At 36.5% G+C, this 25,197-nt stretch overlaps 1 protein-coding gene across 1 annotated transcript in view; it reads right to left on the minus strand.

Annotated features, from left to right (window-relative positions):
• Positions 1-25,197, minus strand: part of TRAPPC8 (trafficking protein particle complex subunit 8) — a 121,328-nt gene that overhangs the window by 91,095 nt on the left and 5,036 nt on the right. The window contains exons 2-5 of the mRNA XM_042782627.1: positions 19,257-19,451; positions 14,645-14,728; positions 1,911-2,000; positions 930-1,104 (exon numbers count right to left, since the gene is read on the minus strand). Coding sequence (XP_042638561.1) covers positions 930-1,104; positions 1,911-2,000; positions 14,645-14,728; positions 19,257-19,451 — 544 coding nt within the window. The remainder of the gene's footprint in view (positions 1-929; positions 1,105-1,910; positions 2,001-14,644; positions 14,729-19,256; positions 19,452-25,197) is intronic.

A 25,197-nucleotide genomic window follows, 5' to 3' on the forward strand; every position in this document is an offset into this window, starting at 1 on the left:
TTGCAATGGAAGCTACATACCATATTCAAGCGATAGAAACAAATTTTAGTAGCTAGTTCAATATTTCTATTTATATAGTACACTTTCTCCCACAAACTTCTGGTATTTTAAAAAATCCTGAAAGTTAGTAATCTTTAGAGTATGTCTTATACTCTGGTTTTCTAGAGGAAGAATTTTTAAAAATGATAGCTTGCATTTAGACTAAGGATAAGAAATGTTTTATTTAACTACATATACAAAATGGTACTGAGATATAAGTTTGAAACAAAAGATTAATTTGAGCCACACTATGAAACAAATGCCAAAATAAACTCCAAAGCCAAGAAGTAAATTTGCTTTTAATGTTATTTTATTTTTCAAGAATTTATTTTAATTTTAAAAAGAAGTTATTCACTTATCCCAAAGATAAATATTTGAGTGATTCTGAAGAAGGCTCTCTCTTGAGAACATCAAGACTAAGACTAAAAAGTGACAAGAGGCAAAGAGTGAAAAAAGAAGTAACTATAAGCAACAGTAAGGCAGTAAAAAAAAAAATAGAAGAAAACAGGGAAGGAAAAAACGCAAAGAAAAATAAGAAATAATTTCATATAAAGTAAAAGTAACAGCTAAGAACCACAGGTATAAAATGACAAGTGCTTCTGTACAAGGACTGCACCAAGAGAGACAAATAATGAAAGCAAAGTTTGGGTAAGTGTATGAACACTAACATACACTTAGCTTTGAATATAACACTGGAATAAAAGAGAAAGTAAAATGGTTTCTTAATAAATACACAGTGTAATAAAATTTTTACTTTTTTGGATAAAAAATACAATTTAAATAAGCTATATTCAAATTAATTTTAAATCATTTCAATTCATTTCTAATTAGCTCTAAACACACATTTATGACAGCAGGAAGAAAATTTTAATTAGAACAATAAAACTTACCTCTGTTCATCTCCTGTACTTACATCATGTAAAAGTACATAATATTTAAGTGTATTTGGTATAAACCACTTGGGGTACGAATATTCACTATTGTGCTGAATTCGATGCTGTTCTTGTGATAACTTTGAAAACTGTTCCACAGGTTCAGCTTCACTAGAAGATGCTACCAACATACCTTGTAAACCGTATTATTAAGGTAATTACCACTCATCACACAATGACAACTATAATCCTATTAAAATGAGCTTTAAAGAGATAGCTCAGCTTAAAAATAAAATGATTTCATAGGCTTTCACCGCAAGTATAAGGTAATTTCTCCAACACTTCAAGGTAATTCAAGGTTCTGAATTTTAAAGTTATTTTGTTGACAGTGTTTTATGTCATTTACACATTTAATGAAGAAATCCATAAAAACAGACCATGCCAAACTGTACAACTACCAACATAAACAATTCTGCTGAATCTTTCTTCTCTCCATTTCATCTGACCGCACTAACTCTCTTAACTTTTCTCTGTAACCTCGTTAGGAAAACAGAAAAGTCACAATCATCAAAGGAGGTTATTATCCATAAAACAAGTTATTTTAAAAAACTGTTTTTAAATATGAGCTTTAGAAAAAGCCATTCATTCCAAGGCAATCAGCAAAAGCATTTAACATTGACAGCTTATATTTTCTCTTTCTAAAATGGTTTAAAAACTTATTAAGCATGAAATATTCACAATAAAAGGAAAAGGAATAAGAATAAGTTAGCCCCTAGTAGTCTCATTTGTAATAAAAAATTAATTTATCAACAACAGTTTTGTATTTAGTATGCCATTTAACAAAAACAGTAGTAACAACAAACCCGAGACATCATCAATAAAAAATAATTTCTCCACTCTCTATATCCTTTTAGTAATTCTGCCTTCATTTAATTATTTTTGAGATTAGTAACTTCTATAAGATTTGGTTTTTAAGAAAACATAGATATCAAAGGATACACGCTAAATAGTGGTTCAGAAATTCATGATCTGATGGTGGCATTGACTGAAGAAAGGTCTCTCTGTAAGACTCAAACCATGGAGTAGTAGCTAAAATTAACAATATATGAAACAGTTAATATTTCTTACTAGTTAACAAAAAACAAAATTTCAAAAATGTGAAAGCTAATCTTTAGCTGTGCTTTAAAATATACATATTATACAAATGCATATGTGTACATGTATCTATATGATGTGTATATACGTAACCTTTTACACAATACATACATACATATATATATATATAAATGGAAATACATGTATTTGCAAAAACTTAAATTGATTTATTCCAAACCTACAGTGTGTTTCCACAACCTACTTATCTAGTAATGCTTTAAATATTACCTAAATTAGTAAAACAATTTTAGAACTAACATTTCACCTAAAGCACAAAGCATTTTGATGCTAACCAGGAGGGTGGCAGTTCAAACCCATCAGCCACTCCTCAGAAGGAAGACTGGGCAATCCAGTTCTTTAGAGATACCACCTTAGAAACCCAAGGAGGGGTCGCTATGAGCCAAATCAACTCAAGGGCAGTCAGTGTGGTTTTTTTTGGCCACCAGTCATATTGTCATAAATAGCTCCTCTTCATAAAAGGTATCATTTCAAAACCATGATTCTCAATGAAGGGTGACTTTTCGACCCCTAGGGGGACATTTGGTAACGTCTAGAGGTATTTTTGGTTGTAGGTGAGAAGGAGGGGTTGCTGCAGGCATGTAGGTCAGAATGATGCAAAATATGCCACAACAAAGAAACAGCCTATTCAAAATGTCAGAATCCACTTGAAGGCAATCAACTACAACTCAAAGTGTGAACAGTGCTGAGACTGACAAATCCTACTTCAGAATTTGAGCACTTGAGTGCAACAGCAACAAATCCTCTTTATATGGAACGTCACAGCATACTTACCTCATCAATCAACTCAATCTGCTACTAAGAGGTGTATTTTGTCTTTATGCACAAATGTATATAATGTGACTCTTAAAATGCCAATTCTCTCTTGCACCATGCTAAGCACTTTGTGTTACAACTATTCTAACTTTTGTTTTCATTTGAACTTACTTAGTCATTGCACTAGGTTTAAATAGATTGTCTAAATTACAAAAAAAAAAAAAAGCCCATAGCCATCGAGTCAATTCTGACTCCTAGCGATCCCTGTAGCAGCGTTTCCTAGGCTGTAAATCTTTACGAAAACAGACTGCCTCATCTTTCTCCCACGGAGCAACTGGTGGACTCAAACCACCGACCTTTTGTTTAGCAGCTGAATGCCGTATCACAGTGCCACCAGAGCTTCTCTAAATTACAGTTGTACTATAAATGAACACTACATTTCTACTTTTTGTGCTGATTATCAAACTTCATATCCTTTTTGTTTTCATCTTAATCACTGAAAACACAGCAAATATATTCTTTCTGCTTGTAAGAAATCAGGGGGAAAAAATTCATTCATTTTAACCAAATGGCATATCTAACCTGGTGCAACATATATAAAAAAATTTAATTCCCACAAACACCTCATGAGAATGACCCATATGTTCAATTGATCAGTAATAGTATTACTGTTAACAATTTCTTATTCATTGTTACAGAAGAAAAACACTTCCAGAAATATCACATGAAAAGCAGCTTATTTTTCTTACTTTGTTGCTTCAATGTACCTTAAGTTGAACAAATAGATATATTGCATTCATTTGAAAAGGAGTTTGTTTCATTAAGGGAGGCCTTCTATATAAACAAGAAGCTCTGGTGGCATAGTTAAGGCATCTGACTGATAAGGCTGGTGGTTCACATACACCAGCCACTCCTCAAAAGGAAGGTTGGGTGTTCTACTCCCGTAATGATACTGCCTCGGAAACCCAAGGAGAGGTGCCTATGAGTTGGATCCAACTTGACAGCAGTGAGTTTGGTTTGGTTTTTCGATGTCTATATAAATAAGTTAGATATTCCAAAATAGCTATTTATTGCAAGATTATTCCTAAAAACAAAAGACTAAAGAGTAGAAAAACAACCCAAATATATATTAGTACGGAACTCGTCAAATTATACTACAATGATGTATGGAATACTACTCAGCTTAAACAGAAAGGGGAAAATATCCATATGTCACTACAAGTGCTCTCCAGAATATATATAATTAAGTGAGAAAAGCAAAGGCAGAAAAGTATGCATTTCTATGTAGGGAAGGTAAGAAAATAAAAAAAGTCACATATATTGTTGCTTATATTTCCAAAGAGAACTAGAAGGATAAATCTAATAAATTTGACTACTACAAAGGAGAAGGAATTCTGGTGGTATAGTACTTAAGGCATTTGCCTGCAAACCAGAAGGTCAATTGTTCAAACCCACCAGCTGCTCTACAGAAGGAAGATGGAGAGACCTACTTCCATAAAGATTTACAGCCTCGTAAACCCAATGGGGGTCGCTATGAGTCGGAATCAACTCGATAGCATGGAGTCTGGTTTTGGTTTACTATAAAGGAAAGGAGAAATAAAGCAGAAGAGGGGACATCAACAGAAGCTAGACTCTGTTCCTTGTTTTAACATTTTGACTTTGGAACTATGTAAATGTTTTATGTAATTAAAAAATCAAATCAAAAGTAAAAAGCAAAATATACACACACACATACAAATTCTTAAATCGAAATAACTTTTTAAATACTAGTGGAAGAAGTGCTGGTGCACTGGGTACTCAGCTGATAGGAGGGACAAAGGAAAAACTAAAAAATACATACGGTTAGAATGGATCTTATCCTCCACATTGGTTACATTTAGGCACATAAACTAAGTTTTCCCTTCAGCCACTTGTTCCCCTGAGTAGCTGAATAAAAAGTCCTTCTTCAAAATTTGTATTAATGTCAATCAAGAGCACAAAGTAGGGAAAACTGTATCTTTTATAACATGTTATTTAAAGCAAAAGACTTAGTGCAATTCTCTTAAAAATTCTCTTGTATGGCAGCAGCCAGGCAGCCCAGCCAGCTTTGCAAAAGCTTTCAGTGCACCACAGCCCATAGGCACCAGGCACCTCCCTGCCACCAAGATACCCAAGAGGAAGGTCAGCTAAGCCAAAGGGATGGTGAATGAGTCCAAGAGGAGATCGGCAGTTGTCAATTAAACCTGTTCCTGCAAAAGTGGAAATGAAGCCAAAAAAAGGCAGCAGGATAAATTGTCAGGCAAAAAGTTCAAACAAAAGGGAAGGGAAAACAAGCTGAAGTGGCTAACCAAGAAATTAAAGATTCACCTGCAGAAAATGGAGAAACTAAAAACAAGGAAGAATCCAGCCTCTGATGGAGGAGGACAGAAAGAATCAAGGCTGCTTAATGTTTGTCTATCACATGTTATCAGTGGTGCCTGTAACCCTTCTTATCACCTCAGAGAAGTACTGTTTTCAACTATTTTATAAATACAAGTTTTTTAGCGGCTCTAGAAACCTTTTCAAGAAGGAATAAATCCCACTTCATCCTATTTTTTTAAGTGTAAATAAATACTTTTCTTCTAAGCAGTGAAATGCTGGTTATTTTGTGGTACAACCAGAAAATAGTGAGATGTTGAACTGTGGAAAGCTTTGACTATCTTGTGTGTCAATGTAACATTCCATGGATGGAATAGCAGTTTCTATATCCCACAATACAAGGCATAATTAACATCAATTTGGAGTTGTGGTCATGCAATTACATGACTTGAACATTTTTAATTACTTCTATTTCCACGTTTTTTAGAATTGTTTCTTAAAGAAAACTACTGCCTCCTTATGGCTCTCCTTCTAAGACCTATGTCCACTCTATAACTTCTTTGGTCATTGTCATCCAATTTCCCAGTAACTTTGTTATGTGCTATGAAAGGCTGAAAACTTGAGCATGTAGTGTGTGTGATATTAAACTGCAAATTAGTGGGATTTATGATACAACAGCTTATCAATAACTGAAGATATTAGTACTTGATATCCTCTGAAGGAAAATTTGCCTCCAAATTTAAAGCAGGAAAGTCGATGGAATTTTTAGAATTATTAATTACCTTGGCTTTTTAGATTTTTTTTACGTACATTAAGAATTGTGTACAAAGTGTCCATTTCTCTGAACTAACCTTTAAAACAACCAATAAAATACCAATTATGAAAAAAAAAAGTATCTTGCACATATTTTGGAAAGAAGTATTTCTTTCACTCATATCCTTTTTCATCCCACATTCTCTTTGTTTAGAATTGAACCTACAACCACATTACCCTACTAGTTACAAGTTTCTTTATGCAGAATGCTCAGAAGGGTACTGCACTGTGATACGCTAAAAAATCCACAAGAATTTTCCTTCTGCGAAGTGTTCACAAAACTCAGTGCTCTCTCCACTCTTCTTTATTTCCTCCTTAGGATCGATCAGTAGAGCTTGGAAGATAATTACAAGTGCTCCCAACAGATATCCAATAAGAGCTGCCATCAGTCAGCCAGACTTAAAATTTAATTCTGGTCCTCGTCCTCTGGAAACCAAAGGTACTTAAACTCCAAATCTCAAAGTGAAAAAACTAGATCTCCTAAGAATGAACATCACCTATCAATTTTTTTCCCTTTCTAATCATTCACAAAAGTTAAAAAAAAAGAAGGAAAATAAAATCACTACTCACGTTAAAACAAAAATGTTCTAGGAAATTTTAACATAAATTCCAAATAACTTTAGCACTCATGATCACATACTTTAGATAAACAGTAGTAGATATTGGACAACTTAATATATAGTCAGAATGAAAATATGCAAGGGAAAAGAATTAAATAATTAAATGTATAATTATTTCATTCAGTAAGTGTATAGCGCCAAAGCCAATAATATTTGACACTAAACACTATGATAATCAGAAAATATGGTTTAATTCAGAGGATCTTAAAATACAAAAGCTAAAACAAACCAAGAATTCATATAGAACTTTACGAGCATTCTGCAAATTACAAAAGATATTAAATAATATGAAAGAACTAGGAATACCCAATTTCTTGTATCTTAACAACATCCATAAGAACTGTTCTTGACAAAGACTATTTCCCCTCAAGTGTTTTTAGAATCGCCTAATGGTTTTTATGAAATGTGAGGGAGAGGCGAAAAGCAGACAAATAGTAATTCCCTTTTATAATTCTAAACTTTGCTCATGTTGCTGTTGTGTGCCTTTGAGTCAATTTTAAGCTTTCAACTGCTCACCTTTCAGTTAGCAACTGGGTTAACCGTTAACCATTGCACCACAAGGGATCCTTTATCTTGCATATATATGTGTTTGTATGTGTATGTTTATGTGTGTGTGTGTGTGTGTGTATAAATAAACGATAAAAACTGTCATGAAGAAGAAAGAATAACTTTCATTTGGTAAAGTTTTTTATGCCTTTTGTTCTTCAAGCTTAGACAGGGCCCATATGGTCACTTGCAACTAGGTTTACAAACATTCACATGAAAATGTCTTGTTATCAGGCCACAGGCACAGAAATTCCATCAGTAAACTGGGAAAATAACAAGTGCTCATATCCTTTCAGATGCAATTTTCTAAATCAATTCAGCCTGCCTACCCTATTTGCTAGTTCGAGCTTTCCTTGTTTAATGAGAACACTAACACTTAAGAATACCTGTAAGAAGAAAAACTATCAACATCATCAAACACATAAATAAAACAAAGGAGAAGAACCACATGATCGTATCAATTGATGCAGAAAAGAACACTCATTCCTGATCAAAACTCTCAGCAAAATAGGAATAGAAGGGACATTCCTCAACATAATAAAGGGCATCTATGCAAAACCAACAGCCAACATTATTCTCAATGGAGAGAGACTGAAAACAGGAACCAGACAAGAATGCCCTCTATCACCACTTCTATTCAACATTGTACTGGAAGTCCTAGCCAGGGCCATAAGCAAGAGAGGGAAATCAAAGGCATCCAACTTGGTAAGGAAGAAGTCAAACTATCTTTATTTGCTGATGATAAGATCCTCTACCTAGAAAACCCAAGAGACTCAGTCAAAAATCTATTGGAACTAATTGAGAGATTTAGCATCATGGCAGGAGCTCTGGTAGCATAGTGCCTAAGGCACTTGACTGCTAACCAGAAGGCTGGCGGTTCAAACCCACCAGCCACTCCTCGGAAGGAAGGTTGGGCATTCCTACTTCCGTAGTGATACTGCCTCGGAAACCCAAGGAGGGGTCGCTATGAGTCGGGGCCAACTCGATGGCAAATAACAACAACAACAACAGCATCATGGCAGGATACAAGATCAACATCCAAAAATCAGTTGGATTCCTCTACACCAGCAAAGAGATTGCTATGAAAGAAATAAGGATATCAATACCGTTTACAACAGCTACCTAAAAAATAAAATACTTGGGAATAAATCTTACCATGGACACCAAAGACCTCTACAAAGAAAACTACAAAAAACGTCAAGAAACGATAAGAGATCTACATAAGTGGAAGAACATCCCATGCTCATGGATAGGAAGATTGAACATTGTGAAAATGTCAGTTCTACCCAAAGCAATCTATACATTCAATGAAATCCCAATCCAGATCTCATCAACATTTAGGGATATGGAAAAAATGATCACTAACTTTATATGGAAAGGAAAGAGACCTCAGATAAGCAAAGCACTACTGAAGAAGAACAACAAAGTAGATCTCACATCGCCGGATCTCAAAACCTACTATATAGCCACAGTAGTCAAAACTGCATGGTACTGGTTTAATGAAGATGGGGCAATCTACCTCCGTAGTGATACTGCCTCGGAAACCCAAGGAGGGGTCGCTATGAGTCGGGTCCGACTCGACACCACATAACAACAACAACATAGACCAATGGAATACAATTGAGAACCCAGAAATAGATCCATCGACCTATGGTCAGCTGATCTTTGACAAAGGAATGAAATCCATTAAATGGGGAAGAGAATGTTTGTCTAATAAATGGTGCTGGCAAAATTGGAGATCTATTTGCAGAAAAATCAAACAAGATATGTACCTCATACCATACACAAAAACAAACTGCAGATGGATCAAAGACTTAAATGTGAAAAACTAGGGGGAAATTTAGGGTCCATAATATATGGCATAAATAGACTATCAAGCATAACTCAAAAGGCACGAACAGCAGAAGAGAAACCAGATGACTGGGACCCTCTAAAAATTAAATTTTTATGTGCTTCTGAAGACTTCTCCAAAAGAGTCAAAAGAGAACCTACAGACTGGGAAAAAAAAAATTGGTAATGACACATCTGACAAGGAACTTATCTCTAGAATTTAAAGAAAACTCCAACACCTCAACAACTGCAGTGTAGTAAATTACTTAGTGTGGCTTTTCTACCCATAAGTCTTTGTAAACTCCAAGGTGGGATTTTCTATGAGCAACTGAGGAGCTCCTGATTGCTAAAGTTGTCCACCTGGAGTATTTCTGTTGGGAGTGGCACAAAACAATGTTCTGGGAGATTCCCACTCTCTCTCAGGTGCTTAGAGTTCTGATGCTATGATTGGCTAGTTTCACCACTCTGCCAGGCTCAAAAGGAGGCCTCGTAGAGGCAGAACTCTCTCTCTGACTGCTGGCTGAGGAAGACGTGCTGCTGAAAGAGACATGCGCTCCTGCAAGAGACACGTGCTGCTGGGAAAGAGACGCAAGAGACACACATTGCTGAGTAAGACACTGAGGGACATGCACTGCTGGGGGAGAGACTGTGAGAGTCTTGGCTGAGAGATGGTGGGCTGGGAGAGAGACTGAGCGTTTTTCCTAAACTTGAATTATAGCCTAGTGCTTCCCTAATAAACCCCATAATCTGTGAGTTCTGTGTGGCCACTGCAGCAAATTATCGAACTCAGGAGAGAGGTGGTGGGTGCTTTGGGAGGAACGGTTGGAGAAAGGGCTGGAGGGAGGCAGCATGTCTGGCCTCACAGGAATAGGCCTTGGGCTATTGATGGTGATTCTGTTTTTCTCTTGTGGGATTAGAGGAGGTCAGAACATGTGGCCTCCTTGTCCTTTTTGCAACAACAAAAAGGCACACAATCCAATTAAAAAATGGGCAGAAGACATGAATAGACACTTCACCAAGGACAATATTCAAGCAGCCAACAAACATAAGAAGAAATGCTCACAATCATTAGCCATTAGAGAAATGCAAATCAAAACAACAATGAGATACCATCTTGCTCCAGCACTAGTAGCAAAGTTCAACAAGACGGAAAATAACAAATGCTGGAGAGATTGGGAGTCATACACTGCTGGTGGGACTGTAAAATGGTACAACCACTGTGAAAGCAGTATGGCGATTCCTTCAAAGTTGGAATTAGAAATACCATTTGACCCAGCCATTCCATTACTAGGTATATATCCTAAAAAAGTGAGAGCCATGACAAGAACAGACATATGCATACGCATGTTCATCACAGCATATTTAAAATAGCCAAAAGATGGAAACAACCTAGGTGTCCATCAGTTGAGGAATGGACAACCAAATTATGGTACATACACACAATGGAATACTATGCAGTGTTAAAGAACAATGTAGAAGTTGCAAAACACCGCATAATGTGGATGAACTTGGAGGACATTATGCTGAGTTAAATAAGTCAATCACAAAAGGACAAATATTGTATTAGTCCGTTATTGTAAAAGTCAAGGAAAGGTTTATCTATGGAAGGAAATTTTCTTTGTTGATTACCAGGGGTGGGAGGGGAGGGGAGGGAACACTGTTAGATAGATAGAAATAAGTACTGATTTGGGTGAAGAAAAGGGCAATGTACCAAATGTGAGCGATCAATATGGTGGCATTGAGGAAGAGAAAGACATAGAGAGGTACATGGGAGGTAGAGACAACAAAGATAAACCCTTCTGCACATACAGTACTATGTTGTCAGTGAAGGTAAACATGGGTGGACAGGCTAAACTAGTAGGTATGTCTATGAAGGGGGGAGTGTACCCAAAAACACGTATAGAGTTGGCAGACAATGGTCCTATAAGTTTATGTGAATGATCAAAATTCCCAGGTGTATAGTAGAGCTGACAAGAGGCAAGGTGGTAGTCACTGCTTGGTCCTAGCCAGCTACCCAGAGGGATTGAGTAGTTGAACCTGTGGGCTCGAGACCGTAGTCGCAGGAGACATCAAGCTCAATTGGTATAACATACTACACAAAACATTGTTCCACCTCCTACCTTGGCGAGTAGCGACTGAGATCTTAAAAGTTACAAGCTGCCATCTAGATGTAACGATGGGTATCTCATTGTCCAGAGCAAAGAAGAATGAAGAAAACCAAAAATTCATGGATACAATCAGTCCTAGTGACTGGTACACCATCCAATCTGCAGCCTATACGACTATGAGACCTGAAGAACTAGCTGGTGCCCGGCTACCAATATCAACCCCTTGGAAGGGGATCTATGTAGGAGATCCTGGATAGAGAGAGAGAGAACAATGTGGAACAAAACTCAAAATCATTTGGAGAAAAAAAAAGGAGGGGGTGGGGACCAGGTTTGCTGGTCCAATAGAACCTGGTGGAATCACTGAGACTATGGCCCCTAGCTGCCCTTCAGGTCTGAAACTGAACCCACACCCATGGCTTCCAGACAAGCAAAAGACAGGTATATGAGTTGAACATTTACCTGAGGTAGATACTCTCCTTGGAGAGAACAATCATGGGAGAAAGAAGGGTTGCTTATGCACAGGGAGACAGCTCAGGGGGCAGGAGGGCATTGAGGAATGGACACAGGGAAGAGGTAATTATCAGGAGGAAGTGGGAGGGGAGCTGCTGCATTGTGGTAAATTGTGGTCAATGTCATGAGACAAAGTGTATGTGAACTGCTGTATGGAAAGTGAATTTTCTCTGTAAATTTTCAACCAAATCACAATAAAAAAATAATAATAATAAAATTGTGTTTCAGAAAAAAGAAAGAGTACCTATAAGAAAAAAATCAAGTATAAAGCTATAACAAGTACCCTAAAATGAAATGAATCGGAAATGTCTTACATTTCCACTGTCTTCACAAGAAAAGAGAAAAACTAACAGGGCAGGGTGATATATCTGAATCAGTCCTGGATTGGAGGACAGAGCAAACCTGTATTCAATTGCAGGCTTTGCTACTGAGTGAGTAGAGGATCACAGTGATCATTTCTCAACCTCATTTTCCTTAATATAGGGAGTTTAGAGTTTATATATGAGGATATTTATTGTCTTAAAATGCCATTAAGATTTACAGGTGAAAATGATAGTATGTATTTGTTTGCACCACATTAAAGTATGAGGCCAAATCAGCAAAAAATCCAAGAACTTTAAAGAAGAGAACCATAATTATTTATAACCAATTTTTTAATTTCTCGGACACCATAGTGAAAGATTTTTTAAATAATCTGCCCCTTTTTGAAATTATATTCCTTTTAAACCCCACTATATCAGAAAGAAGGAGGTCTGGTAGCATAGTGCCTAAGGCACTTGACTGCTAACCAGAAGGCTGACGGTTCAAACCCACCAGCCACTCCTCGGAAGGAAAGTTGGGCAATCTACTTCCATAGTGATACCGCCTTGGAAACCCAAGGAGGGGTCGCTATGAGTTGGGGCCGACTTGATGGCACATAACAACAACAACAACATATCAGAAAGAAATAGTTCTGGTGGCATAGTACCTAAAGCATTTGATTGCTAACCAGAAAGCTGGCAGTTCAAACCCAACAGACACTGCACAGAAGACTGGGCAATACACTTCCATAAGGATTTACCACCTCGGAAACTAAAACGGGGTGGCTATGAGTCAGAAACACCCCGATGACAGTTAGTTTGGTTTTTTTTAATCAGAAAACAAATAGTCATTGGCATTTACTGTCCGGATCTAATTAACCCTTGCAATTTTATGATATTCTAAATTCATTTTACAAATTACTAACACCCTTAAGAATAAAGCTCTGGTAGCGTAGTGCCTAAGGCATTTGTTTCCTAACCAGAAGCCTGGCGGTTCAAACCCAGCAGCCACTCCTGGGAAGGAAGGTTGGGCAATCTACTTCCGTAGTGAAACCGCCTCAGAAACCCAAGGAGGGGTCGCTATGAGTCGTATCCAACTCCATGGCACTGAGTTTGGTTTTTTTTGGTTTAAGAATAAAGGGACAGAAAACAACTTCAGCAGAAATTTTAGTAAGAATTTAGCAAAACGAAAATTCATAATCCATATTTTTCTAGTTTTAAAGATACATTATGCCTCAATTTGGCAACATTCTTTGAATGCAACTAACTGCTTATCAACTATCATGCATGAACCTAGAACGTCATCTACTGATTCTAGATTCCAAGGAAAGCCCTATCAATTCTAGTTTATCATTACTTCTGGTTATGCCTGCACTTGCATAAAGACGCAACATGTTAGAGAACTCTGATAGTTCATAATTTTGATGAAGGCGGCTCTCTTATTTGCTCTGTAATTGCAAAGCATTTCCATTTTCAGATTTACAAACAGCATAAAAAATGACCAATTTAATGACTGTCATTTCCACATCATCTAATTCCTTCCAATCACTTTCATACAGACACCTGCCTTCAATATTGATCTACTTATAAATTGTATCAAGTATATTTTGTTACACAAGCATCATAAAACATGAAAGAATAGTGTTGCATGTCCTTTAATAAAACAAAATGGTCTAGGTTCTTATCTCAAACTATCATATAAAATCTTTCCTGTTAAGATGACTAACAGGATGAGAATACTATATTCACTTTTGTACTCAGAAATACATTGCTCACTCATTGATTCCTGAGTTTGAAAAACTTCATATTGGACACTGTCATTTGAAAACTCACAGACTGAGATTTCCATATTTGATCAATTTCCCTAGGAGGGGTCACTATGAGTCCGGTCTGACTCAACGGCACATAACAACAACATAGTTGGGAATAACTGGTAATTGATAAGTAATTCTTAAGATGATGAAATAGCAAAATACTTCAAGATAATTAGAAAAATTAAAACACTAAGATCCTATCATACACTGTTGTTGTTGTTATGTGCCGTCGAGTCGGCCCCGACTCATAGCGACCCCTCCTTGGGTTTCCGAGGCAGTATCACTACGGAAGTAGGATTGCCCAACCTTCCTTCCGAGGAGTGGCTGGTGGGTTTGAACCGCCAGCCTTCTGGTTAGCAGTCAAGTGCCTTAGCCACTATGCTACCAGAGCTCCCTATCATACACTAGTTACCTTTTAGATACCTTTTAAATTGCCACTTTCTAAAAAGTATTATTTATACATTTTACTCTTAATAAAATTTTAGGAAAAAATATTAATGAAAGAATACTTTTAAATCCTCTAAAGTACTTTTTACTTCAGACTAGTCTCTAAAATATCATATTTTACAGCATAATATCAATTAACATAAAAGGCAATCAGAAAAGGTGTACTAGTGTAACAGGCTTAAGGAAAAAAATACATTATCAAAATAAAATTCAACTCAAATTATACTATTCAAGGACAATGTCTGAATTTAGCAAATAATGTTATAAATCAAAAGTAAAAAGGATAGATAAGACAGATAAAAAGAAGTCAAACAACCATCACCAGAGCTTCCCAATTTTAGAAAAATTACACACATATGTTAACTGAGACAAATACTAATTGAAATGAGTACTCAAAAGTAGTAGTGGGAGAAAAAAAGGGTAACAAACAAGGAGTAGAATGAGAACAATCTGGAAAACTGAGACCACCACAAGAAATACCTGTATATAATGAGGATTCTTTCAGTTCCATCAATGTGTCTTTCCAATTACTGTACCATGGAACACTAGCTTTAATTGACCGATCTGATGAAGAAAACATGGCACTGTTAAGCTAGGCTGATAAGGTAAATAAATATCTAACATGTATTTCTTAGATTGGGTAACAAGTATGCTGACTAACATCAACAGTAAAAACTAGATGTGTGCTTCTGGACCTATAGAGAATTGATACCTTTATTTAAAACTGAACAAATCACTTTTTTCTAATCTCCAAAGAACACCATATTACTCTGTTACAGTGGTATTTTATTAAAATGAACTCAGTGCTTCATTATATATTCCCAAGTCTTGAGTACCAAGATAAAAACGACGCTGAAAAGAAGTGCCTTTAACGGGACAAAGCTGAAGAAACTTGGATGTTAAACTGTTTTCTTCTGGTAGGTAGTTTAGGAATTTAACCTAATTGTCTGGGAAGGAGCCCTATGGTGCAAATGGTTAATCACTTGGCTGCTAGCCGACAGGCTGGCAGTCTGAAGGCACGCAGCAGCTCCATGGGACAAAGACCTGATGATCTGCTCCCTTAAAAGACTGCAACCAAGAAAACTCAATGGAGCAGTTCTGCTCTGTCACGGGGTCACTACGAATCTAACTGACCTGATAGCACCTAACTATTACTACTGGCTGTGATTCTTTTTTCTATCTGCCTAGATTCTCTGTTTTTAAAGTACCTTCCCTATTTTTAAAGGCAAACAGCACTCAATCCTTCTTGATGCAGGAATGTTGAGAGGGACCTGAGAATGAATGCAAGCAATATAATTAAGATAAAATAATTCTTCACAACCAAATCATGACCCCATTGTTTTTACAAACTACCTACCAAATCACGTTAACAGACTGGTTAGCACCTACCTTCCCATCTCCCTCACTCCCCAATATACAGATAACTAGAAAGGAGCTCTGGTGGCATAGTGGATAAGGCAATTGGCTGCTAACCAGGAGGTCAGTGGTTCAAACCCACCAGCTGCTCCACGGAAGGAAGATGGTGTGATCTACTTCCATAAAGATTTACAACCTCAGAAACCCAATGGGGGTCGCTGTTTTTTTTTTTTTTAAGATGGTGGATTTAAGACTCCTTCCCTGGAGAAACTAAATGGCCCCAAAGAAAATAACTACAAGTACCAAAGAACTGGGCAACCCTCAAACCTATTCACAGTCTCTCACCACCCAATAAAAAAAAGTTCACTAGCTGACAAGCATTTCTTATGCCCATTTACAGTTTGAGAACATCACTCTGAAATATAAGGTAATGTCTAACACCACACATTTGAGGGAATTTTTCAATATAAAAACAGAGACCAAAACAAACAAACTAAAAAATGATGAAAGAAAATGTACAGGATAAAAGAAAACAAAGAGAAGCTAACAATAAAAATTTATTAATATTCTCAGAGTTAAGATCCCACACCATTGAACAAGAATAGCACAGCATAAAAAAGGAAAATGCAGAGGAAAAGAAAACCTCTTTAAAAAAAAAAAAAAAGACGGACAAAATTAAAGTTTCCAGAGAAAAGTTAGGAAGACAAAATGAAGGCTACTCCCCAGAAAGTGAGATTAAAAAGAGACAGAGATGGAAGTGGACAACAGCAGGGAAAAGATAAGAATAGTATAGAATCAGGTCAGGAACTTCTATATTCAATGAATTAAGAATTCCAGAAAGAACAGAGAAAACAACGGGGAAGAAATTAAAAAAGAACTGGCACAAGAAAATTTCTCAGAACTGAAGGGTATTTGTGACCAGATAATCAAAAGGGGCTCAGTATAATGAGTGACAAAGAAGTGCACTGGGACCCATCAACATGAAATTTCAAAACAGCAAAAACAGCAGGGATAAAGAGCTTCTAAAAGCTTCTAAGGATTGGAGAGATGGGAAGATATGAATCAGAATGGCATCTAGCTTCTGAAGAAAAATATTGGAAGTGGACCAATTCTGAGGGAAATGATTCCCAAGCAATAATAGATACAGCCAAGCCATCAACCTTAAATAAAAAGTAAGAACATTTTCAAGTATTTACCTTTAAAATTTTACCTTTCATACATACTTTCTCTGCAGGCTACTGAAGATGCCCTTCACCACATCAAGGGAATATACCAAAAAAGCTATGAACAAGAGGCTACATAAAAAAGAAATAAAGGAAATTCCCAGGATGTCAGCTGTGGAGCAAGTCTTGCACAGCAACCAGTATATATTGGTAGAAAGTGTTTTTCAACTTTTACTTCACTATCCCCCTGCTAATAATAAGCCTTTTCAGGAGCCCTGGTGGTGCAGGTGCTAAAGAAAAGGTGGGTGGTTCAAATCCACCATTCATTCCACTGGAAAAATATGTGGCAATCTGCTTTTGTAAAGATTTACAGACTCAGAAACGCTATGGGACAGTTTTACTCTGTTCTACAGGGTCACTATGAGATGGAATTCACTCAACGTCAATGGGTTGGATTTGGTTTGGAATGAGCCTTTTTAAATATAGTTTTCCTAATCTCTCACATTCAAAACAATTTTTTTTAATAAGACCACAGATACATTGTGTATCTACTTATATACTATAGCCCTTAAGAGAGCCACAAATCATTGCAGTATCTAAGGACGTTTTGTGCTCCAAGAACCAATTTTCATCCCAGTGATGCTGCCCCTCATTGAGAATGCACAGAGTAAAAAGAGACTTCTGAAGGAAATCTCCAGGAAAGAATTGCTGACAAAGGGATTATCCCATAAATTAGTCTGTCAAGTGGAAAATCCTGTAGGAGGTATGAGAGACTAACAAGAGATACAAAGAAAACTGACCAATTTGTTTTTAAAAAGGCAAAAAGGTAATCGTTAACTCCCGAAAAAATAAAATGTTGTGTAAGAAAGGGCTTAAAAGCCCAATTTGGCTTATCATGAAAATGTGAATATTTAGTCATATTACAGTGAATATTAACTAAAAATTATGGCTTTACATGTTTGTCTCCTCATCAAATTACAAACATATATATGTCTTTTTCATCTCTGTATCTCAGTAGAAAGCATATACAATATCAATAAATATTTATTACACCAATAACAAAAATTTTTAAGACTCTGTAAAATAGAATCACAGGACTACAGATCTGAGAGAGGCTTTAGGAAAATATCTAGTCAAACTCTCTTGTTTTCAGAGAAGAAAATCAAGTCTCAGAAACACTAAGTAACTTATGTAAGGTATCCAAATAATTAATGGCCAAAGTAGTTTAAAACTTGGACATTCTGGCATTTGGTTCATTACCTTTCTTTCACACTATAACATGAATTTTCCATTGATTTGAAATAGTTCAAATTCCATCAGTTTCTCCTATCCAACTTTTTGACTCACACCAAAATTATGTCAGGAACTATTCAAAATATATATCCTAAAATTCAGATTTTTATTGATTTGTAAAGATAGCCTTAATAATCTAAATTTAGGCTATCGGGAAGAAGTGAGAAGAGAAGTGTTGCCTTGTGGGAGATTACAGTCAACGTCATGAGACAAAATGTATGAGAACTGCTATATGGAAGATGAATTTGCTCTGTAAACTTTCACCCAAATCACAGTAAAATTTCTTCAAGGAAATAATAATAATCTAAATTTAAATTTATCAAGTTTACTTACCTTGCTGGAATTAAAATGAATGGCATAGAAAGAAGGCAAAGGACAGCGCATTCAAACAAAATAATTCAACTATTTCTATTTACAAGTGCAACCAACCATGTGATCTACAACATGCCACTTTAGTACTCTGGGTCTCTCACTGCATATACTTAGCAAAGTCTTTAAATATGCAACTAAAAAGTATCAAAACACTAGACTGTAAATTATGCTGACCTTAAAAGATTATTAAAATGCTAAATGAGATGATGGACTTTGATGAGATCCTAATGAGATGATGGACTTTTAATCTTTTCACTCTAAAAACTATCCAATGTCCTTCAAATAGTTAAATATTTTTCATATGGAACATAAGTCACACCAAATACAGCTAGCTCACTTTACATATAAATATATAATTTCACCTTCCAATCTTGCTATAAAAACATTTACTATTCCAATCAGATTGAGAAACACTCAGAAAAGATTGCACATTTATACATATTTTATAAACTTTTCCTCCACTTAACACCAAGCAAAATAGAACTACAATAAACTTAATTATTATTTTAATTACAGTACACACTTATACCACAAAAGAATACATTGTTTTCTTCCTACTGTTAGTTTGTTCATTCAACAAATATTATGCATTATGTTCTGATTTTAGGCACTGGGAATAAAATAAGAGTAGATGTTTCTACCCTCATACAGCTTGTATTAACTTTGCAATCAGAACTACAAATATAATTTCATTATGAAATAAAATCATGAAATTCATAGTTTGAATGACTGCCTACTTAATCACAACCTCCTTAAAAAGAAAGCACTGTGTTTTTCAACATTGTATTTAGCAGGCTCTCACTCAGTAAGCATTTCAATATTTGTTGAATGACCTCCAAGTTACAGAATTACATTTTCTAAGGAAAGAAATTTTCATTTAAAAAAGAATAATAAACCTTGTTGCATACCACTGATGTTGAGGTCATAATCTCCCGCTGTAATCACATTAGCTACTAATCCTTCTGCAGGTTGACTGCCAGAAACAACATCATTTAGAAGCTTACGAATGGCTCCAGGCTGAGGTGGTTGGGTGACAATGTTGCTTACTGCTATCTTCAAATTTTTAATTACGTGAAGCTGATTATTAGGATCTCTCATGTGAACTTTAAAAAAGAAAGAAAAAAAAAACTTGAACAGTCTTTGAAAAAACGCGATGCAAATTAACGGTTTACAAAGAAAAATGATGCTCAAATCAGAAACAGGTAATTCAAAGTAGACTATTCACCTAGAAATAAAACTGATTTTACCATAGTCTCCTTTGTAACAAAAGGCTAGCTAGACAGCCTAGTAAAAAGGGTTTGCTGCTTCTCCTGCAATGCTACTGCTCAGAATTTCCCTACTATAAGGTCCTTTCTTCCTTCTGTTTGGAGCTGCCTAGGACCAACCACCATCCATACCAAAATCTCTAATTTTCACCTCACCCTAAGACTGGCCCAAGATAGTATGAGGTCTGTGGAAACAACACTAAAAATAGTAAAAGCAAAGAAAGAGGAAATAAATTAAATGCTGCATGCCAGCTTCCTTCAGCTTCCCCTAGGTTCCTAATCCACTATCATAAAAATCAATGCCCAGATTCCTTCTCCCACGACAATACCCGTTTCCATCCTGCCATGAGCCTGCTGGCGCAATGGTTAAGGCTCAGGTGCTAACCAAAGGGTCAGCAGTTCGAACCCACCGGCTGCTCTTTGGGAAGAAGATGTATCCATAAAGATAACAGCATTGGAGACCCTATAGGGTCTCTGTGATTGGGAATCAACTAGATGGCAACAGGTTTGGTTTGACAGTCTTTGCTTCAGTTTGACAGTCTTTGCTTCAGTCTATGAGACTTATAACCAGTGGTTCAGAGATTCGGGCCAGAGAATAAGTTCTCAGGTGATTGTTAACAAGAGAGTGCCCACGTTCCACAGTAGGAAATTTGAGCACATTTTCTCATATAATCAGATAAGATGATTAGTCTTTATAGTAGTGTTAAAAATTAGTCCATTACAATGATTAAGGACCTAGGTTTTGGAGTCAGACTTTAACTTAAATCTCAACTGGGTTAATCCTGAACAATTTTTTAGTATTTCTACACTTCAATTTCCTGTGCATAATGCCTACTTCACAGAGTTATTTTAAGGCTTAGATGAGAAAATAAATGTAAAGCACTGAGCTCCATGTCTGACATACAAAATTATATACTTAAGAGCTCAATAAGTGACGGAGCAGCAGTAGATACAACAATCTATTTCAAGTACATCATAGATCATCATATATAGATAAGAGACAATTTTGAAAAACTGGTTTTGAGTACTTAACCATCAAAAATAGTAGTTTTTTTTAACCAATGGATAATGTTTTATACCAAAAGCAAGCTTTCAAGTTCAGGCCTGCCTGTATTTTAAAGTTACAACCATAAAGACTGTCTCAAACTTTCCTATGTATTCTCTCTGTTGATTTCTAAAATTTTAAATTAAAAGACGTAAGATTTTAAAAATACTTTTATAGTACTATACGTAGTATGGATATACGCATTTATAAAGAGGGAACCTTGGTGGTGCAGTGGTTAAGCACTCAGCTGCTAACAGAAAGGTTGGTGGTTTGAACCACAAGATTCTCTCTGAAAGATGTGGCAGTCTGCTTCCGTAAAGATTACAGCCCTGGAACCTCTGCGAGGAAATTCTACTGTCCTACAGGGTCGGTATGAGTTGGCATAGACTCAACAGCAATGGGTTAGGTTTTACAACGAAGTGAAGAAGAATGGAAACAGGACTAAAGAAAGGTAAAAAGGAGACTTCAACCATACATAATGTTTGATTCCTATTAAAAGGAATGGAAAAGATACAACACAAATATGACAGAGGGTTAATGCTTGTTAGTTCTGGTTGGCGGGGGGCTGCTGATTCTCTGCATTCTTCTATGTTGTTGTTGTTGTTGTTATGTGCCGTCGAGTCAGCCCTATAATTGTTTATATTTTTTAGTTTAAAGACATACACACAGGCCTCTCTTCTTAAGTAAGTTCTCCTAATGATCCATAATTTGTAGTATTCAGAGCCCACTGAGGGCAACTAACAACAACATTCTTGTGTAGTCCCCCCCCCACATTACCCCAGGGTAAATGTGTGGGTCCAACAGAACACAACAAAAGTGATGGTATGCCACTTTGAGATAAGGTTATAATAGACTGCAATTTCCATCCTCTGATTATTCACTCTGAAAGAAGCTAACTATCATGCCCTGGAGACACTCAGAGAGCCTACAGAGAGACCAATGTGGCACAGAATTGAGGTCTCAGCTAATGAGACACTAAGGCTTGCCAGTAACCACAAGAGTGAGCTTGAAGGGGATCCTCCACTCCCAGATGAATGTAACCCCAGGTGACAGCTTGACTGCAGCTTCCTAAGAGACCCTGGGCAGAACCATCCAGCTAAGCTCCCAGATACCTAAGAAACAGGGAGATAATGTTTTTGTTTTACGGTGCTAAATTTTGGGGTCATTTGTAACACAACAACAGATAACTAATAAACTGAAGTATCACAAAACCAACCTAATAAAAAGGAAGGCAAGCACTAAGAGTGATTAGAAGAAATGCTTTCAAATTACACACAAAAAATAACAGTATTACAACAGATAAATTTATATATCATGTAATATATTAATTTCAAAATAAAATAAAATTCAGCTCTACTATTACCTTGCTTTATAGTTTACAATACAAATGTTAGTTCTTGAATACTACACAGTACAGTAAAACATGCAAAAGTCAGAACCTGTGGATGGCAGGAGCCTGTCAAAGAAGGAAACATCAAATAGTATTTCCACCAAAACAAGCAATAGGAAAGTGGCAAGACTGCACCTGTCAGTTGTGAGAAACTTGCAAGATCCACAGAAACAAGAGAGTCCCACTGCGTTCAGTCTCTGAGAGATTTCAATGTATTATGAATTAATATTTCCCTTTATGTGCTCCATGGACTACTACCTTCACAAGATAGTTAAAAGTTATTTCTGAAAATCAATTACATATTTGGAAAATATTGGATTAAGTTTTTAAAAGATCTCTTTATAGCAAGTCTTAAGAGAGCCTTTAATGTGCTAAATGACATTATAATTCTCTCAAAAGCATGCTATGTTAAGTATGCAAACTTATTTGACCACAGAATTCTTTTGCAGGGAGTCTCTAATATATCTGGCACTCAATGGAACATATATATATATATATATATACACACACACACACACACATTAAGTAAAATAAAAATGCTATCTTTTACATTTTTACCTAGAACATAAATCTTTACTGTATAAAGAAAACCTCACTCACTGAGGAAGACCATAACTTGCACAAAAATGAGGCAAACAGTTCTGGTTACCTAGTGTCACTCTGACAGGAATATATCACAAATGGGATGGCCTTAACAAACAGGAGTTTATTCTTACAACCTGGAGGCTTTAAGTCCAAGTTCAAATGCCAGGCTCTAGGGGCTGGATGAAAGCCCCTCAACCTTGGGTTCCAGCTCTGCCTCCTGCTCCCGGCCCACTGGAGTTAGAGGCATTTCTCCACTCAGACAGCTGCTGGCTGCTGAGGCTGAGAAGCCCAAGGTTGACTAGCAAAAAGGCACAGTTCCGATGTTACCAAACCACATGGCAGGCCATTAACTTAAGTCCATTGTAAGTCCCAAGATCAGCAGAACATAGCAGGCTGTTGAACAACACGCTACATGCAGGGTTCAAGCGTGCCACAGGCTAGAGACCATTCCCAAGGCTTCTCCTGATATACAGGAAGCAGACCACATCCCAAAGGCAGCTACTCAGCTGCTTGTGGTAGATCCCACCATGGAGTTGACTGCCAGTCTCATCGTGGGGAATACTACCACCAGCTGCCCAGCCACTCAACCAGGCCCAGCTAAGTTGACATACAAACGTAACTACCACACAAACTACATATATATATATATATATATATATATATACACAAACACACACACACACATACATATACATGAATTTTGAAAAGTTTACTTGAATTTTATTCAAAGTTTGGTACCTAAAAACTTTGGAGATTCATTATCTAGCTACATCAACATTAGTAGTAGTTAGTAGTAGTTAAGATTGATGAAATATTTCTAACTAAAATTATATATTTTATATATATTATACATTTAAATATACATATAAAATGTCAGTATAAATATTATATATTCTATTAATTCTTAAAAAAATTTAAGAAAACTAGAGGCATTAAGTATCCTTTAAAAGTTATTTCCTAGTATAATTTGCCACTTTTCCCAGTTCATTCAGAAGGTTTACATAAAAATTGCTTACTATTCTTACCTTTCTAATCTTTTAAATAACTTTATCAATTTCAAAATATGTATTTTTCAAAAACGAAACCCAAGTACTACAAAAGTTAGTATTTTAGTAAATTTTCTTAAAACTTATAAAATGTGTGTCATGTTGAAACTCAGTTTAGAATTCCAAAGAGCTATCACTAAGACATCAAAAACAATACAGTTCGATTAATTAACACTATCATCACTAGTCTGTGAAACAGAAGGCCAGTGGAACTTCTTTTAAGTATTTGTTCCCAGTTTCCAGGACCTAGAAACCCAAACTAGATGGTGCCTGGCTGCCACTGCTGACCACTCTCTAAGGCATCACAGTTGGAGGTCACAGATAGAGTGGGAGAAAAATGTGGAACAAAACTCAAAATCGTAAGAAAAGTCCAGACTTACTGGTCTCAACAGACTAGGAACCCCCAAGACTATATACAGCCTTAGCCCCTCAAGCCTGGAACTGAACTCACCACCAAGGTTCACCTTTCAACCAAACAATATACAGGCCTATAAGGTGAACTATAATTATCAGGGAGGTACACACTTATGAGAACAATCAACCACACATGATCAAAAGAACATTTACCCAGGGATAAAACTAAGAAGGCAAGAAGGAACAGGAAAGAAGGATGAAGGGAAATAGTAAACTCAGGGAGGAAGTGGGAAGTGTGTGGGGATTGTGGGGATCGCAATGAATGCCAAAAAACAAAATATGCATGAATTGTCTAATGGAAAACCAACTTGCTCTGTAAATTTTCACCCAAATCACAATTTTTTTAAAAAAGTGTTTGTTGCTGTGCTGTTGTTGTTTAGTTATCATCAAGTAGATTCCAATTCATGGCAACCTCATGTGTTAGAGTATAACTGTTTCACGGGGTTCTCTTGGCTGTAGTCTCAACAGAACATGATTGCAGGCTCCAAGTGCCAAATGTCAGGTTAGCAGTTGAGCTCAAAATGTTTACACCACACAGGGATCTCTAAGAAGTACGAGAATCACAGAATTAATGTTGAACAATGAATAAAATTTCAAGTCCCAAACATCTATTAATTCATGATAGCTCAGAAATCCATCAGGAGAGACCAGACCATGGAGAAGGACATCATGCTTGGTAAAGTAGAGGGTCATCAAAAGAGAGGAAGACCCTCAATGAGATGGATTCACACAATGGCTGCAACCATGGATTCAAACGTAGCAACCTCTGTGAGGATGGCACAGGATCAAGCAGTATTTCATTCTGCTGTTAATGGAGTTGCTATGAGTTGGAACTAACTCAATGGCACCTAACAACAACGTGCGTGTGTGTGTGCGTGTGTGTGTATTATTTGATAAATGTAAAGAAATAGTCTTCAAGTTTTAAAAATTTATGTACGGAAGCTATAATGGCTCTCCATTGCCTAATACATCAAGACTAAACTCTATTTTCAAAGCCCTATACTATACACGAGGAGCTCTGGTAGCATAGTGCCTAAGGCACTTGACTGCTCACCAGAAGGCTGGCGGTTCAAACCCACCAGCCACTCCTCGGAAGGAAGGTTG

This window comes from Orycteropus afer, unplaced genomic scaffold (genome assembly GCF_000298275.1).
Source record: "Orycteropus afer afer isolate SDZICR_OR568_19922 unplaced genomic scaffold, OryAfe1.0 scaffold00394, whole genome shotgun sequence".
Taxonomy (NCBI): domain Eukaryota; kingdom Metazoa; phylum Chordata; class Mammalia; order Tubulidentata; family Orycteropodidae; genus Orycteropus; species Orycteropus afer.